The sequence below is a fragment of the Rattus rattus genome, chromosome 5 (assembly GCF_011064425.1).
Source record: "Rattus rattus isolate New Zealand chromosome 5, Rrattus_CSIRO_v1, whole genome shotgun sequence".
Classification (NCBI taxonomy): Eukaryota; Metazoa; Chordata; class Mammalia; order Rodentia; family Muridae; genus Rattus; species Rattus rattus.
Genome location: NC_046158.1, coordinates 112,235,479 through 112,252,590, shown reverse-complemented (window position 1 = coordinate 112,252,590; position 17,112 = coordinate 112,235,479). Strand labels below are relative to the sequence as shown.

General features: G+C 38.4%; 1 protein-coding gene across 3 annotated transcripts in view; it reads left to right on the top strand.

The window, feature by feature from the left end:
• The window catches only part of Gpcpd1 (glycerophosphocholine phosphodiesterase 1), a 44,642-nt gene extending 30,623 nt beyond the window's left edge, over positions 1-14,019 (top strand). For all 3 annotated transcript variants that reach the window (XM_032904267.1, XM_032904268.1, XM_032904269.1), the window contains 9 exons: positions 363-455; positions 2,367-2,444; positions 2,871-2,910; positions 4,203-4,264; positions 5,172-5,237; positions 7,457-7,593; positions 8,021-8,156; positions 8,785-8,945; positions 12,424-14,019. In XM_032904267.1, the coding sequence (XP_032760158.1) occupies positions 363-455; positions 2,367-2,444; positions 2,871-2,910; positions 4,203-4,264; positions 5,172-5,237; positions 7,457-7,593; positions 8,021-8,156; positions 8,785-8,945; positions 12,424-12,613 (963 nt within the window). In that variant the 3' untranslated portion in view covers positions 12,614-14,019. The remainder of the gene's footprint in view (positions 1-362; positions 456-2,366; positions 2,445-2,870; positions 2,911-4,202; positions 4,265-5,171; positions 5,238-7,456; positions 7,594-8,020; positions 8,157-8,784; positions 8,946-12,423) is intronic.
• Positions 14,020-17,112: the final 3,093 nt, after the last annotated feature.

The following is a 17,112-nucleotide window of genomic DNA, read 5'->3' as shown; positions in this document are numbered from 1 at the left end:
AACTCACTAACAGTGAGGAGGTTCTGTAGCACATTAATTTCCGCATTTATTTCTCTTAGAATATATAGAGGGTATCTTGTGCTCCTGCTCAGTGCACTGACTGCTGTCTGACTGCTTCTTACTGCTGTGAGTGATTGTAAATTGATCAGGGTACCCCAATACACACGGGTTTTTTGACCTAGAAAATGTTGTGCTTTTACATAACAAAATTGTAGTAGGAGACCAATTAGCCATGTTGGTGAAGTTTGAAGTGAGATATTTATGAAGAGGTTTTATTGTACAAAATTATAGTTTACCCTAAACAAAATAGTTGATCTGAAGTGTGAAGTGTTTGAGACACTTGCTTCCTTTTTTTCTGCCAGGGTGCAGCATTTGTGGAATTTGATGTCCACCTTTCAAAGGACTTTGTGCCTGTAGTGTATCATGATCTCACCTGCTGTTTAACTATGAAAAGGGTATGTTGACATTCTTGTATTTTACACTAATGCTTAAGAAGAAAGTTTGTTACATTTTTAGTTAGTTATTTGTTAGAGTTGGTAAATTCATTCTTTACTAACAGTTCTTAAGCCTTTATGGTATTAGGGGACAGGTTTGATGGGAATAGTGATTTCCTAGTGTCAGGCATTAGTCTTGCTGAATTTGCTTTTTGATGTTACTGATGAGAGAACATGTCAAGTATTTTTTCTGCATTGGTCCCTTGAGTACAATATTGAGACAAAAGAGAAAGTATTTCCTCATGTTCTATCTATTTCTACTTCATATCTTAAATCAATCAGCTGGCACAGTTAGCCAAATCTACAAGAGACCACAGTGGGTTGGGGTGGCATCAGTATGCAGAAGGCCTCTCAGTCAAGGCAGGTTAAATGGGAGATACAGGAATTTGAGGACTACAGAGCAGTGAGACATAGGTGCCCTAGAAGCAGTAAGAAAAGAGGAACATGTGATAAAGGGAAGAGATTTGAAAATGCACGTAGAATTTTTAAGATTTCTTGTTACTGTTTTGAAAAACGTGCTTGCAGTATTATTCTCTGACATGGAATGTATACATGAACCAAGTATTTGCTAAGGAACTTAAATTAGGAAGGTTCTTCCTGGACTTGTTCTTAAATGGAGATCATTTTCAGTGATCTCGTTAGCCAGTTTGCTGTTATTGGACAATAGCGTCTGACAGGATAGCTGGCTCTACCTGCTTAGCTGCTTAGTTCCTAAGTTCAGACCTAGACAAGGACCTTTCTATCTTTCTGGAATAGTATCAGGAGGGCAAAAGGAGAGGATTCATCTATTCAAATGAATATCGAAATGGGACAAAATGTGAATGTTATTTTTACTGCAAGAGAAAGTTCTTTCTAGCATAGTTTACTGAAGAGTTTCATTGATCCCTTGTTTTCAGCAGACTGTCTTGCTGTGAAGTTGAATCCCAATGAGCTATGGGGAAATGAAAGTAATGAATTGTACATATTTTTATCTTGTTTTATTTTTTTAAGTTACCATTTTCATGTAAAAATAATTCACCTGTGTCCAGTAAAAAATGCAAGTAGTTCAGAAGATGAGATGAATGACAAATCTTCCCTCCCCTTCCCCTGATCTCATTCCCTTATTCTTAATAGTTTCTTGTGTGTCCTTCCAGAAAAAATTTGTGCATACACAGGTTTGTACCAATGTTCATGAGTGGATATATTTGCACAATGACATTTAATGATTTATTGGTGGTACCTTAACTCACTTCCTTAAAGAGTGGTACTTTCTACAGTATAACATTTGATATGGCTTCAAAATGTAGATTTGCCTGTGGAGTATATATGCTAGATCATCGTCCTTAAATACTGCTTATAGATAACCAGACACATTTTTATAGATTTTTTGTGTGTGTGCACCTGCAACTTTTAGTGTAGTTTAAATACCAAAAAGCTTAGAAAAAATAGAAAATTAGAAATTGATTATAGTACTTGCATGTTGAGTTCCTAGGCATGTAGCATGATTAAGTGGCAAATGAGGTGCATAACACATGAAGGAGGCAGTAAAATGATGCCTGACACCATGCTCTGTCATGGGTGCTTCCTTCCTTCCAGATGCCTTTCTTCCAGGCTCTGGCTAGGGGCACAGGGTTTGGCTCTGGCTGCCTGCAGTGCATACAGAGATGACAGCCTTTGCTCAGCATGTGAAAGGCTGTGGGCTCTTCTGGGACTACAAGGAAAAAATAAAATGACAACAAGATCTCCTGTAGTGTTACTTAGAAGGACTTTTTTGCTGCATGGGGTCATGATACCTAAGAGCTACCTCATCTTCAGTAAATTAAGATTGTAGGTCTATGTAGTGCAAACATTCAAAAATAGTAAAACAGATTGATCTCTCCCTTTTTCTAATAGAAATATGAAGCTGATCCAGTTGAATTGTTTGAAATCCCAGTAAAGGAATTAACATTCGACCAACTCCAGTTATTGAAGGTATTAACAGTGACATTAATGAAAGTTTTTAGTACTGTTTACATTTGTCTGATTTAGTCATACTCTGCACATAAGAATGTCTGTGCACTCAACGTGCATGTGATACAGTTTTATACACATATTAGGATCTTGGATCTGTGTTATTTTTTTGCATGATTCCTTATCTCTCCCTTATTAGATATTAAACAGCAAAGTACAAATAGTTTTCTAACTGTAGTTTTTGTATCTTCTCTTAGGCATTTGGTCATGTTTTTATGTGAATGCATACAAATAGAAAGTACATACAATGCTTAGTTTCTATTATTAAACTGGTAATTCCACATTTTGTGTGTTCTAACTTGCTAGCTCTTCAAATTTCTTCTGTGTAATTGCCTGCATAAACGATGGATTTTTTCTAATTATGTTTTGTGTGTTTTTGTTTTCTAGCTTTCTCATGTGACTGCACTAAAAACCAAAGACCAGAAACGTAGGTGCTAGTTTGTTTGGAAGTATTGTTTTTGTTTTATGATTGGCATAGAGACATTTGTATTGGTCATTTTAATGACTGTGGTATTGGTCCATCTGAATATAATTTCATAGATGTGAACTGACATTCAACCCGGGTGTTCCATGCAGATAAGCACCTCACTACTTAGATTCATGTCCGTTCTTTCCAAAGTTCTTAACCATCACAAAGTAGGCGCCTCTCAAATCCTGAGTCCAGCACCAGGAGTTGAGTCAGCTCCTAGCTCCCTAGCTGTGATGAGTGGCAGTCACGGTCAACTTGGTGCTTCAGTGTCCTCCTAGAATGTCCTGCTTCCCACATCACTGTTTAGTGCCACTTTATATTCCTCTCTCATCAGAGCTCTTGGAAGCCATTGCTTTTGCACCTCCTTTCTTTAGCTGGAATGTCATCTCTCCAAGGCAGGCTAGTGGTTTCATAGTTCCAGAGACTTTCACACTGTTCTAGAAGAAAGGGACAGGCACTCAATGTGCTTTGTGAAAGCCACATGGCGACTGCCTTTGTGAAGGCTTATGAGGTGCTTTAGACACCAACGTTATCTCAGTATGTTACTTCATAGGCTTGTAGATATTTATAACTATAAACAAAGTAAATTTTACCTAAATTATTCAATTCAAGATTTTACCTAATTTTAGTTTTAAAATGCATTTGAACTGTACATGGGCTGATTTTTTTTTCTTCTAGACAAAACTTCTGTGCTTCTTAAAATGTTTACTTAAAATCTAGTTTGGATTAAGAGATTACGATAACAAAAGCAACTATAGATTTTCATGTAGCTTACGCTAGCCTTGAGTTCACATATACATACCCAGGATAACTTTGAACTCTTATCCTCTTGCCCAGTTCTCTTCTCTCCTGAAGCTGGAGCCCAGGGTTACACTCACGCCAGATCTGCTCTTTACCAACTGAGCAACAGCCCCAAGTCTTAGATTTTCTTTAATCTGTAATTTCTGAGCTGGTTTTGATATAACTTGAAATTCCACCAATAGATGTGAGTTAGCACTAGCTGCTATTAGAGATTCATCTTCACAGTTTTTATATGAAAACAATCACTTTTGGGGCCACAGAAGCGAAATATTACAAGCCAGTCTTTTTGCTAGATGCTTATTTAGAAAATGGGGTTCTTGATGGTTTAAGATTTAAGCCTAAAAGATCTAGTAATAACTTCAGTGCATAGGCAGGATATCCTAAGGTTTGGGAGAAGATCTGCTGTAGGGTCATTTTACTTATGAGGCTTCTATGATTTTGAATTTCAGAATGTGTGGCTGAGGAGGAAAATTCCTTTTCTGAAAACCAACCATTTCCTTCTCTTAAGATGGTAAGTTCTTGAAGGACACAGGTCATTACCTGTTGGCACAGATGATTTCTTTACAGCTCGGCTGCCTCGGTTCTTGAACTCCTCGTTGTCCTGCCTCCTCCCAGATACTAGGATTGTGGGTCCTGCCTGTTAAAGAATAGCTGAACTGTTCACTTGAGTAAGACTTGGGCTAAAGTTGAAGACAATAGTATAAGTTTGTTCTTTGTGGTCTGGCTTCTGTCCATGCTGTATTTCTGCTTTGCACTTGGTTCTGTTGGTAGGAATTTACTTAGGACCTCATGCATGCATTCTAAGCAAGCATTCTGCACCACGTCTTTAATTTGATTTTCTAGTTACAGCTGTCAAAATTAGCTGAATGCCAAGTGTCCAGATAATTTTCTTCAGGAAATATGAGCAACTCATATAACCCCAGTGTGCACACCTGCCTGCGTGCGTTAGCCCTTTTGATTTATGGACCTCAGAACAATATGATGTATTTTCTTGGGGAGGGGGTTAATCAATCAGCATGGATTTGTTGAACAATAATGCCTTAAAAGCATTAAGTGATTTTCATTTGATCTTAATTTATTGATTCTAAATATAATTGAGAAAGCATGACTTAGGTTAGGGATGGGGGTTAGGATTAGAATTAGACAGTAGGAATGGGATAGTCTTGCTGCCTACAGCTCACTTTAGATTTTTTTTATAAGAATGGTGGAAAAGGTTTAGGTTAAAGGTCTTTTGTGGTGATAATTGAGTCATCAAAGTTATTACTTGAACCTGTTGCTTAAAACATTTTTTTACTTTAACAAAATAAATCTACCATGTTTGCTCATAATGACAAGACATTGGTAATAATTGTATTAATTCTGTTTTTTCTTTTCTTTTTGCCATTTATCTTACAATTCATCAACAAACAACACTGTAGGTTTTAGAGTCATTGCCAGAAAATGTAGGATTTAATATAGAAATAAAATGGATTTGCCAACACAGGGTAAGTGCTTTTTTTGTTAACTCTTTTTTTAAATGAAATTAAGTAAAACTGAAATCTTCTTTCATTGAAGCACATTGCTTGCTGGACATTTAGAATTGAGAAAGGAAGAGAAACTGTGCCATGTGTTTGTGAAGATGGTATGGATGCTCTGAATGCATGGGAAGGACAGAGGGCAACTTTTAGGACTCTATCCATGGACTTGGAATCAAACCCAGGTGGTCAGACTTGGGTATCAAGTACTTTTACCTGCCCAACCACCTCACCAGCCCTCCACACTTATTACAAAAATAGGTTTAGAGTCCATTGTGATAATTGAGTTGCCAGAGACATTACTTGAATTTGCTGCTATTTTAAAAATGATTTTTTTTACTTTGTTATTTAACAAAATAAATCTACCATGAATACCTCTTAATTGCTGAATTAAAGATTTTGGTATATGTGGCCTGAGTATATATTGATAAAAAGTTTCTGTGTATATTTAAAAAGTAATCAAACTCTCACTAATTTTTTTGTTTTTATTTTCTACGTCCAAGCCTAAGTTAAGGATTTTCTGTGTTTTAAATCATTTCCAGGTTTAGATATTCATTATCCAGAAATAGTTACTGAGAAGATAGATAGTAAAGTCCAGGTATTTTCTGAATGCCCAGAAATATGCAGAGTAAGGACAAAATAAGGTTCTATTTTTCTGGAGTTTATGCTAGTTGAGGAGAACAATGGTTAACTATTGGGACTGGAGCACTTACTGCTCTTGCAGAGGATACAAACACAGTTCTAAGCACCAGGTCCTCACAACTGCTCATAATTTCACAGTTCAGGAGAACCCAGTGTCTCTGGCCTCCAGGCACCTGTATTGATATGCACATACCCACACATAAACATGAATTTAAAAGGAGATCTTTTAAAGATAGAATCTATTGAATATATTTATGGGTAGAGGAAGGTCGCCTCCACATGAGTTCTAAAGGGTCCTGAGGCATAATTGACCATTTGGACCAACAGCCTAGAAAATAACTGCCTTCAAACCATGCTGTTTGGAACAGGCTAAGGTGGTCCTGGTGCAGATAGCAGATTCTTAACCAAGATTTCCTAATACATAGTTTGTCTGTCTGCTGAGGCTTCATTTTGACTGAGACATTTAATATTTTATAATAGAAATTAATACTTAATAAGGACTGATCTTATGGTTTGTGAAGATGATGTCATTGTCATAGCAGATTTCCAGAGATACAGCTTTTATTAAGTCTATATCCAAAGCCTATTGGTAGTTTAATTGATCCTCATTATCTCAGCATCTGAGTTATTATTGCTATGCTATCACTAGATAACCATGTGTCTTTGGCAGTCATTTGTTCCTGGCCTTTGGCTTGCTCTTGTGAAATAGAGTTAGCCAGCTCCATTAGTGAGTATCATGCCACACACCTTTAGTGTGGTTGTTATCAAAAAAGAAACCAATTATTAGCCCTAATGTGATTAAAATATTTCTCCTGAGCCTGATTGGACAGGAATATAAACTGGTGCAACTATTATGGAAAAACAGGTTTCTAAAGAAATTAAGAATATAATCCTACCATATGACCCAGCTATCCTTGATATCTACCAAAAAGAAATGAAATCAGATCTTGTAAAGGTAATTATTGCCCCATTGTTCACAATAGGCAAAATTAAGAGACAGCCTAAAATAAAGTGGCCATTACTGGACAAGCAGACAAAGAAATAGTCATACATAAATTCTCTATAAAAGAATGAGATCTTGCCATTTGCCACATTAAATGGGCCTTGGCAAATTATTTGCTAAGTAGAAGCCAGTCAGCCACAGGAAAATGCTGCTTGATTTTATTTTATGGGCAATTTTTTATTTCAAAGATAGAAAACAAATCTAGTTACTGGGTGGCAGGATGGAAATAAGGGAGTCCAAGGCAGAGAATACAAAGTACCATATGTGAGATAAACAGAGTGGTAGGCAGGTGTGGCTTAGTTATTTGCTGTAGACAAGATGAATGTTATAGTAAGCTGAATATCTGCTCCGGGACCAAAGGGGCAACTATGTAAAGATGGATATGCTTCTTTGCTTTAATAATATCTGCACTGTCTGTATTCTGCATGCTTTGGGGGAAATACATAATTACATTTTTAAATGTTGGGCCGATTGCTGTTGAGGCTTTCTCTAACATTGCAGCTCCAGCATGTTTCGGTCTCTCAATTTCCTTTCTTTCATACAGGATGGAGTATGGGACGGCAACTTATCGACATATTTTGATATGAATGCATTTTTGGATATAATTTTAAAAACTGTTTTAGAAAATTCCGGGAAGAGGAGAATAGTATTTTCTTCATTTGATGCAGATATCTGCACAATGTGAGTAGAGCTCAGGGTGTTTAATTCTGTATCTCGTGATTGTAGATTTGGGAACAGTTTAGGGAGGTCATCCAGATGGCGTCCTCTCAGTCAGTGGCCTATGCTTTCTTTCTTCCTGGACAGGGAGGGCGCTTGTTAAGTGTACTTCACCTCTCCTTAGGTCTGCACTGAACTAGGGCCTGGCATTGTCCTCCACATCAGATGTGAGCCCCAAGGGTTTCTTATTTGTTCTGCTTTTGAGAGTTTCTCAATCTGTAGATCATGAATTCAGTGTGTAGTTTAGGCAGCCTTGAGCTTACAGTGATCCTCCAGCCTCAACCTTCTGAAGCCATGATGCTAGCTCTTTCTCTCTGTTTTCTTGTAAGTAGTTTTTAAAGTTTCAAAGTAATCTTCCTAATCTTTCCCCCTTTATCTCTTGTCTATTTAGGGTTCGGCAGAAGCAAAACAAATATCCCATATTATTTTTGACCCAAGGAAAGTCTGATATTTACCCTGAACTCATGGACCTCAGATCTCGGACAATACCCATTGCAATGAGCTTTGCACAGTTTGAAAATATTTTGGTAAGTTGTGTTTCAATTTTCTTTCATACGAATGCCCCATATTTCCTTCAAGTACTCTCATACTTGCAAATGCACAACCTTTGTTTCGTTATTGTTACATGCACATACATGATAAACATGTATACATGTGAGTAGATAAACACAGCTGGCCGAATACATTAAGTACTGCTTGTATATAAGTTCTCATTTTGTTTTAGACAGTATTAAATAAGGTTTCCTGTTGTTCTAACAACTGGCTAAAGGTTTAACTAATGTCAAGTAGAGAAATGACAGTGATTGTACATTCAATGTGAGCTTAAAAGTCACATTTATATATTATATATTATATATACTATATATACACATGCATATCGAATCCCTTAAATAAGGGGAATTATAAGGAAAAAAATGTCCATTTTTCCCTCTTGCATCTCAAGTTATCGCTCATAAGAGTGATAACTTCGGGGTTGGGGATTTAGCTCAGTGGTAGAGCGCTTGCCTAGAAGGCGCAAGGCCCTGGGTTCAGTCCCCAGCTCCAAAAAAAAAGAAAAAAGAAAAAAGAAAAAAAAAAAAAGAGTGATAACTTGGAGTCATTTAGTATTTGTAATGACTACATTTCTTCTTTGTAAACAATGAATTTTTCTCCTAGGGGATAAATGCCCATACTGAAGATCTCCTTAGAAACCCATCCTATGTCCAAGAGGCAAAAGCTAAGGGATTGGTCATATTCTGCTGGGGTGATGATACCAATGATCCTGAAAACAGAAGGAAACTGAAGGAATTTGGAGTAAATGGACTAATATATGATAGGTATTTGTTTTTTGTAAAAAATCTCCATGGAATTGTTCAAACAGTGTAGTTTTATCTATTTTAACTATTAAATTTAGTTAAGTTAAAATTAGATAGTTTAGCCTAAAGTTTTATCTTGACACTGTGACCTTTCCCAGGTGTTGAGATATGTCAAAAGCCACTTAAGAAGCCCTAACCCAAATGTATTTGCCTTGAAGTGAGGATACTTGCCTGTCTCACTCCTGTCTGTCAAAACTTTTTCTGCAGTTGTCTTAGTTACATTCTATTGCTGTGAAGAAGTACTGTGATCAAGGTGAATTGTTTGCAGTTTTGGAGGGTGAGCCCATGGCTGTCATGGTGGGGAGTGTGGCAGAAGGCAGGCATGGCACTGGAGTAGTAGCTGTCAGCTCACTTCTGATCCACAAGCAGGAGGCAGAGACACAGGCAGAAACAGACTGTCCCTGGTGTGCACTTTTGTAACCTCAAAGTTTACTGCCTCGTAACAAACACACGAGGCCATACATACCTCCTAATCTTTCCCAAATAGTCCACCAACTGGGGACCATACTTTCTCATTCAAGGATCTACAGTGATCTCTTCCTGTGGCTTCTTATCTTCACTCATCACCGGTGACGTATGTATCCAACTCAGGACACTTCCCTGACTTTAAAACTTTTATGTCCCTTCTCTTGATTTCAGCCTAAATGGCCACTCTGCTTATTTTGCTCTCTCAGGCCGAATCCTTGAAGTCTTCCATGGCAGTGTTCTTGAGCCTCTTATTCCTATTTTCCCCTGGGATCTTAACTCACACAACATTCCTCAATGGGCTATTTCTTTCTGCTTCAGAGAGTGACTCCCGTACACTGAAATGTCACTTGCACAAGGACTACACTATTTTAAATGGTGGCTTCTGTTCATAGGGTGCTTCTTAACTTTGCTTGAGATAATTTATCACTGACAAACACAGATATATGTAACATTGTATTGTGTGTCTTTTCCTTCCTGGCCTCCCTGTTTCCTAATGCATACACAGAGTGTGGGCTGCACAAGAACCAGGACACTTTCCTTTTTTTGTTTACTATCGTTTACTATCGTCAAAGGCTAAGACAATAATATATAGACTGTGGGATCAGATGTTTGTTGACTGGATACAGCTTCCTAGGAATTGGTATGTAAGATGTAAGTTTAATAGCTGCTGATGTTCAGAAAGTTGCTTTAGTGTAAAGAAGCTTTAGGTTGTAAAAAAAAAACGACTCGATGGAGGAAGTACAAAGTTTTGACCAGACCTTAAGAGAAAAAAAAAAAAAACAAAATAAGCTTTCCTTAGATTTAATTCCTACTGCTCTTTATCGTACTGAGTTGTACCATTCTTTTTAATAAAGACTTTACTCCCACTCTTGTCTGGACTGGTCTAGTGTGTTCACTTACTTCCTTTGGTTTTGAAGATAGGGAGGGTTTTACTCAGTCTGGCAATCTTCATGTTTCAGCTTCCCAAAGACATTGCAGTTGAAAGCTGCCATGCCTAGCTTGTCTGCTGTCTTATTTACCTGTCTGCCTGCCTTTTAAACCAATTGGTTAGTTTTGTCTAAAATAGAGTGACTAGCCAGATTTTTTTTTAAAAAAAATAAGTGCTTCCAGTTAACAAGATAAAAACTTAAATTTTGTATTAACAATCTGATAAAAATAGTGAGTATGCAGAAAATGACTGCAGAAAAGGATGTTTAAGGTTATTCCGTGGATGACTCTCAGGAGCTTTCGTGCTTGAAGCCCAGTGCTGACATGTAATAAAGTGGGATGATACAAGTGATAAGGAAGAGGGCTTCGCCCTGGCTCGCTTGTTTGACGAATGTTACAGAGTGGAAGGTTGAGATGGTCAGATTTGCTTTGATGGGGTTTGCTCAGGCGTGCGTTCAGCATGAAGCACAAGAGAGAGGACTTAAAAATCACTTGCTTTTATTTACACTCACTGCAAGTTGGTGATGATGTTTAGGCCTAAATTTAAGGAAGGCCATTTACAATGCCACTCAAGTTCTCTGTCACTGGTTTCTGTTCTTGAGCCCCTAGAGTAATAAGCTGGGCTTTGAGGACATGTGCTTGCATAGAAGCAAGAGGAGTAAGACTTCAAGGCCTGCTTGGCTGCAATAAAAGCCTTCCTAGATGAACCACTCCCAATGAAATGTTAGAAAACTAAATGCAGTAGCTTTGCACAGGTAGGGGCTATATCTGTACAATGTACTTTAGTCATTTTGGAGAGAAGTAGTTTTTCATCATTGAAGATGCATACTGAAGGGACAGATTAATTGCTCTAGTGTCTACTTAGCATATAGTTTTTCTTCATTGAAGATGCATACTGAAGGGACAGATTAATTGCTCTAGTGTCTACTTAGCATATACAAGGGACTGGCCACATCCCCAGCACCACACTTAAAAGACGTGGCCCAGGACTTTAATCCCAGTACTCAGGTGGAGATAGCAGGATCAGAGGTTCAAGGCTTAGGTTCTCTGTCAGAAGTCAAATGAAAACCTAGGGTTTTCTAACATTTTCCCCCTCTGCTCCATTGTTAGCATTGAGAACTGTGAAATCACATTGGTTCCCGTTAATGCTAATATTTGTGAAACTTGGGAGAATCTACTCTTTGTTACCAGTGCTCTGAAATCACAGAGATGGACCTTCTAAGTCTGTTTCACCCTTTTCTGAGCACTTGGTCCGTCTCCCGCCCCAACACACACACACACCTCTATCCTGTTGGTATATGCCACTAAAGACTGGGCTGGGATTTAGCATTGTGCACAGTGCTTGCCTAGCATGCACAAACCCAGAGTTAGTGTTTCTTTTCACTAGCTTGCTTGGATGGATGGATGGTTGGTTGGTTGGTTGGTTGGTTTTCAGTGCTGGGAACCAAACCTCTCATTCATGCTAAGAAGCACTACACTTACTACACCTCAGAGTTAACCCATCAGCCCTGCATTTCTTTAACAGAAATTCTTTGTGTTACTGTGCTCATAGGTTTAATGTATATATTCTGACTGTCTTCCATTCTGTGACGTCATGAAAATTCTTTCATGACCCTGTGCTGTTGCTTGGCAGCTGGTGAAGCTGGTCTTTGCCTGTGGGAGCCTCCGCCTACAGAGGCTCCTTCTTGCTTCTGTCATCTGTGACTTAAGTCACTGGGGACAAGTTCCAGCTCTTGGGAGGTTTTCCTCCAAAATATAAGGCGCCACCAGTTAATTTAACTGGAGGGCATATATTTCAAGAATCTACAAGCTCCATTTTCTGATTCAAGGAATTACTTTATAGCCAGGGTTAGAGAAGAGCAGTTCTATAATGAATTATTTGGAAAAGGAGGAGAAAATTAATTCAATTAATGCTTTGATCCTTATTGTATAAAGTAGAATAAAATATCCGTAGTGAGGATATTCCAGGCATTTCAAAGGTGAATTTTCGTGAAAAGTCTTTAATAAACATGAAATTACATTTGTTGTGTCTGTTTCACCATAGGATATACGATTGGATGCCTGAACAACCAAATATATTCCAAGTGGAGCAACTGGAGCGCCTGAAGCAAGAGTTGCCAGAGCTTAAGAACTGTTTGTGTCCCACTGTTAGCCACTTCATTCCTCCTTCTTTCTGTATGGAGTCTAAACTCCGTGTGGATGCTAACGGCATTGATAATGTGGAGAACGCTTAGTTCCTAGTGCACAGAGGACATTCAGAGGCTCTCCGCTGCACTGAGGTTCCGTCTCCACCACTGACCACCGGTCACCTCTTAGGTTTCTCAGTCCAATGAAGCAATAATGAAGTATTTTACTATCATTACAGTTCCCGCAAGAATATCAAGTACACTATTTATCACTTGTCCAGGTATAATTACCAATCAGTCTCTGTACAAATGTTAAACACTTTAAATGAGAGATCTAAGCCTATAATGGTGAATCTTCATTAAAAGCATAATACTTGGAAATTAGCTATATAAATATCTCATAGTTCAGGCTTTTCATTTGATTAGGTCTTAAATCTTCAGTGCTTGAGAAAAATGACTGCATAATTATACCTGACCATGGAAATAATAAGTACCTCAAGTGCATGCATTTGCACTGGTGGCTCCAGTTGCACAAGTCTGTGTCATCCATGTACATAGGTGTCTTTACATGGGTTGATAGAAACATGCACCAGGCTCCTTTAGTATAAACCTCAGACTGCTGCCATTTCCCACCTGACCCAAACCAGCCTGCAGATGAACCTCAAAACTTGTTTCATAGACTGTTCAAAGATTTTAAAAGTTCCAGAATGCTGCAGGGTAACTTAATGTATAAAGTATTTGTAAGAGGTATATATTGCATATATAGTCGTGTAGATCAGAATGTGTAAATTTGACTCCGTGCATGCTTTAGGTTTTAAGCATGAGGTTGTACATGTTTACTGTCCTTGCATCTGGTGCTAGGTGAGTGAGATGTTAAGGACTGAAAATATTTTGTCGCCTAAAAAGAGTATGCCTATTTAGTGTCTCACTACCTAGTAAGCAATTGCCGTGTGTGCTCCACAGTAGTTAACCCCCATGCAGAAAAATAAATGTCCTGAATTCTCAAATTGGTATTCTTTATTGTTTAATATATATCATGTATGTAATTTATTTAGGAATGTAGAAATTACTGTATATAAATGCATGCTTTTAGGATTATACTAAGATTTCATTAGAAGCAGATTGTATTGATAAAACTGTAACTTCAGAATGAATGTTAAATAAAATGACAGATTTATTTTTTCCTCATCTTAAAATGAAATTTGAAGAAGGTATTTTGTAGAATTGTTTTATAATCATATCTGTCTGACAAATAGACACTTATTCATTTTGTATGGCTGGCTCACCGCACGCTCTGTGTTCCTGCTGGGGTAGTTTGTTCATGTATTGACATTTTGACAGAAGCTAAAATCCTAAGACTTGAGATGACAAGTTGTACCTTTTATTTTTTTAATTTTTTGGGACAACCTGTGTAGCTTTGACTGTCCAGGAACTCACTGTGTAAACCAGCTGGCTTTGAACTCCCAGATCATCTGCCTCTGCCTCCTAAGTGGTATTAAAGTCATGCGCCACCACCTTCGGCTTCCTGATTTGTTCTTAACGGTGCAACAATGGGGTTCAGCTCTTCACTGTGGGAGGGTGGCGTCTGAAAACCTATGGGACTGTATGTGTAACATGGTGTTTAGTGGGACATAGTTTAGAAAGTGGACTTTCTAGGAGGATATTTTTATATCCTTTCCCATGTCGAATGAGTCTTTAACATTTTCACATAATCAGGCACCTTCAGAAAATGTGATTCTTTTTCTTCTGTAGACTGCACCTGTGCTCTAGTTTTGTTCTGTGGTCATTCTCATGTATTTTCCCTCTTAGCTCCATGATTGTGAACAGGACAGAAGGGAAGCAAAAGGGTAGAGCAGAGCTTAAGAGTTGAGTGTGGCGCTGCACACAATTCTGACCCCAGAGGAAAACAAAAGCTCTCTGGAACCCGGGTGCACGGAACCTCCCGGGAAGGGCGGCGCAGATCTTCCTGGTCGCTGAGGCCTCGGAGAGCTCATAGACAACACCCCGCGAGCAAACTTGAGCCTGGGGCCCACAGGTAAGACAAACTTTTCTGCTACAAACGACTTGCCTGGGGAACTCAGGTCACAGGCTCACAGGAACAGCTGAAGACCTGTAGAGAGGAAAAACTACACGCCCGAAAGCAGAACACTCTGTCCCCATAACTGGCTGAAAGAAAACAGGAAAACAGGTCTACAGCACTCCTGAAACACAGGCTTATAAGACAGTCTAGCCACTGTCAGAAATAGCAGAACAAAGTAACACTAGAGATAATCTGATGGCGAGAGGCAAGCGCAGGAACCCAAGCAACAGAAACCAAGACTACATGGCATCATCGGAGCCCAATTCTCCCACCAAAGCAAACACGGAATATCCAAACACACCAGAAAAGCAAGATCTAGTTTCAAAATCATATTTGATCATGATGTTGGAGGACTTCAAGAAAGACATGAAGAACTCCCTTAGAGAAACACAGGAAAACATAAATAAACAAGTAGAAGCCTACAGAGAGGAATCGCAAAAATTCCTAAAAGAATTCCAGGAAAATATAAATAAACAAGCAGAAGCCCATAGAGAGGAGTCACAAAAATCCCTAAAAGAATTCCAGGAAAACATAAATAAACAAGTAGAAGCCCATAGAGAGGAGTCACAAAAATCCCTGAAAGAATTCCAGGAAAACACAATCAAACAGTTGAAGGAATTAAAAATGGAAATAGAAGCAATCAAGAAAGAACACATGGAAACAACCCTGGATATAGAAAACCAAAAGAAGAGACAAGGAGCTGTAGATACAAGCTTCACCAACAGAATACAAGAGATGGAAGAGAGAATCGCAGGAGCAGAAGATTCCATAGAAATCATTGACTCAACTGTCAAAGATAATGTAAAGCGGAAAAAGCTACTGGTTCAAAACATACAGGAAATCCAGGACTCAATGAGAAGATCAAACCTAAGGATAATAGGTATAGGAGAAAGTGAAGACTCCCAGCTCAAAGGACCAGTAAATATCTTCAACAAAATCATAGAAGAAAACTTCCTAACCTAAAAAGAGATACCCATAGGCATACAAGAAGCCTACAGAACTCCAAATAGATTGGACCAGAAAAGAAACACCTCCCCGTCACATAATAGTCAAAACACCAAACGACAAAATAAAGAAAGAATATTAAAAGCAGTAAGGGAAAAAGGTCAAGTAACATATAAAGGCAGACCTATCAGAATCACACCAGACTTTTAAGCCAGAAACTATGAAGGCCAGAAGATCCTGGACTGATGTCATTCAGACCCTAAGAGAACACAAATGCCAGCCCAGGTTACTGTATCCTGCAAAACTCTCAATCAACATAGATGGAGAAACCAAGATATTCCATGACAAAACCACATTTACACAATATCTTTCTACAAATCCAGCACTACAAAGGATAATAAATGGTAAAGCCCAACATAAGGAGGCAAGCTATACCCTAGAAGAAACAAGAAACTAATCGTCTTGGCAACAAAACAAAGAGAAGAAAAGCACACAAACATAACCTCACATCCAAATATGAATACAACCGGAAGCAATAATCACTATTCCTTAATATCTCTCAACATCAATGGCCTCAACTCCCCAATAAAAAGACATATATTAACAAACTGGATACGCAACGAGGACCCTGCATTCTGCTGCCTACAGGAAACACACCTCAGAGACAAAGACAGACACTACCTCAGAATGAAAGGCTGGAAAACAACTTTCCAAGCAAATGGTCAGAAGAAGCAAGCTGGAGTAGCCATTCTAATATCAGATAAAATCAATTTTCAACTAAAAGTCATCAAAAAAGATAAGGAAGGACACTTCATATTCATTAAAGGAAAAATACACCAAGATGAACTCTCAATCCTAAATATCTATGCCCCAAATACAAGGGCACCTACATACGTAAAAGAAACCTTACTAAAGCTCAAAACACACATTACACCTCACACAATAATAGTAGGAGACTTCAACACCCCACTCTCATCAATGGACAGATCATGGAAACAGAAATTAAACAGAGACGTAGATAGACTAAGAGAAGTCATGAGCCAAATGGACTTAACAGATATTTATAGAACGTTCTACCCTAAAGCAAAAGGATATACCTTCTTCTCAGCTCCTCATGGTACTTTCTCCAAAATTGACCATATAATTGGTCAAAAAACGGGCCTCAACAGGTACAGAAAGATAGAAATAATCCCATGCATGCTATCAGACCACCACGGCCTAAAACTGGTCTTCAATAACAATAAGGGAAGAATGCCCACATATACGTGGAAATTAAACAATGCTCTACTCAATGATAACCTGGTCAAGGAAGAAATAAAGAAAGAAATTAAAAACTTTTTAGAATTTAATGAAAATGAAGGTACAACATACCCAAACTTATGGGACACAATGAAAGCTGTGCTAAGAGGAAAACTCATAGCGCTGAGTGCCTGCAGAAAGAAACAGGAAAGAGCATATGTCAGCAGCTTGACAGCACACCTAAAAGCTCTAGAACAAAAAGAAGCAAATACACCCAGGAGGAGTAGAAGGCAGGAAATAATCAAACTCAGAGCTGAAATCAACCAAGTAGAAACAAAAAGGA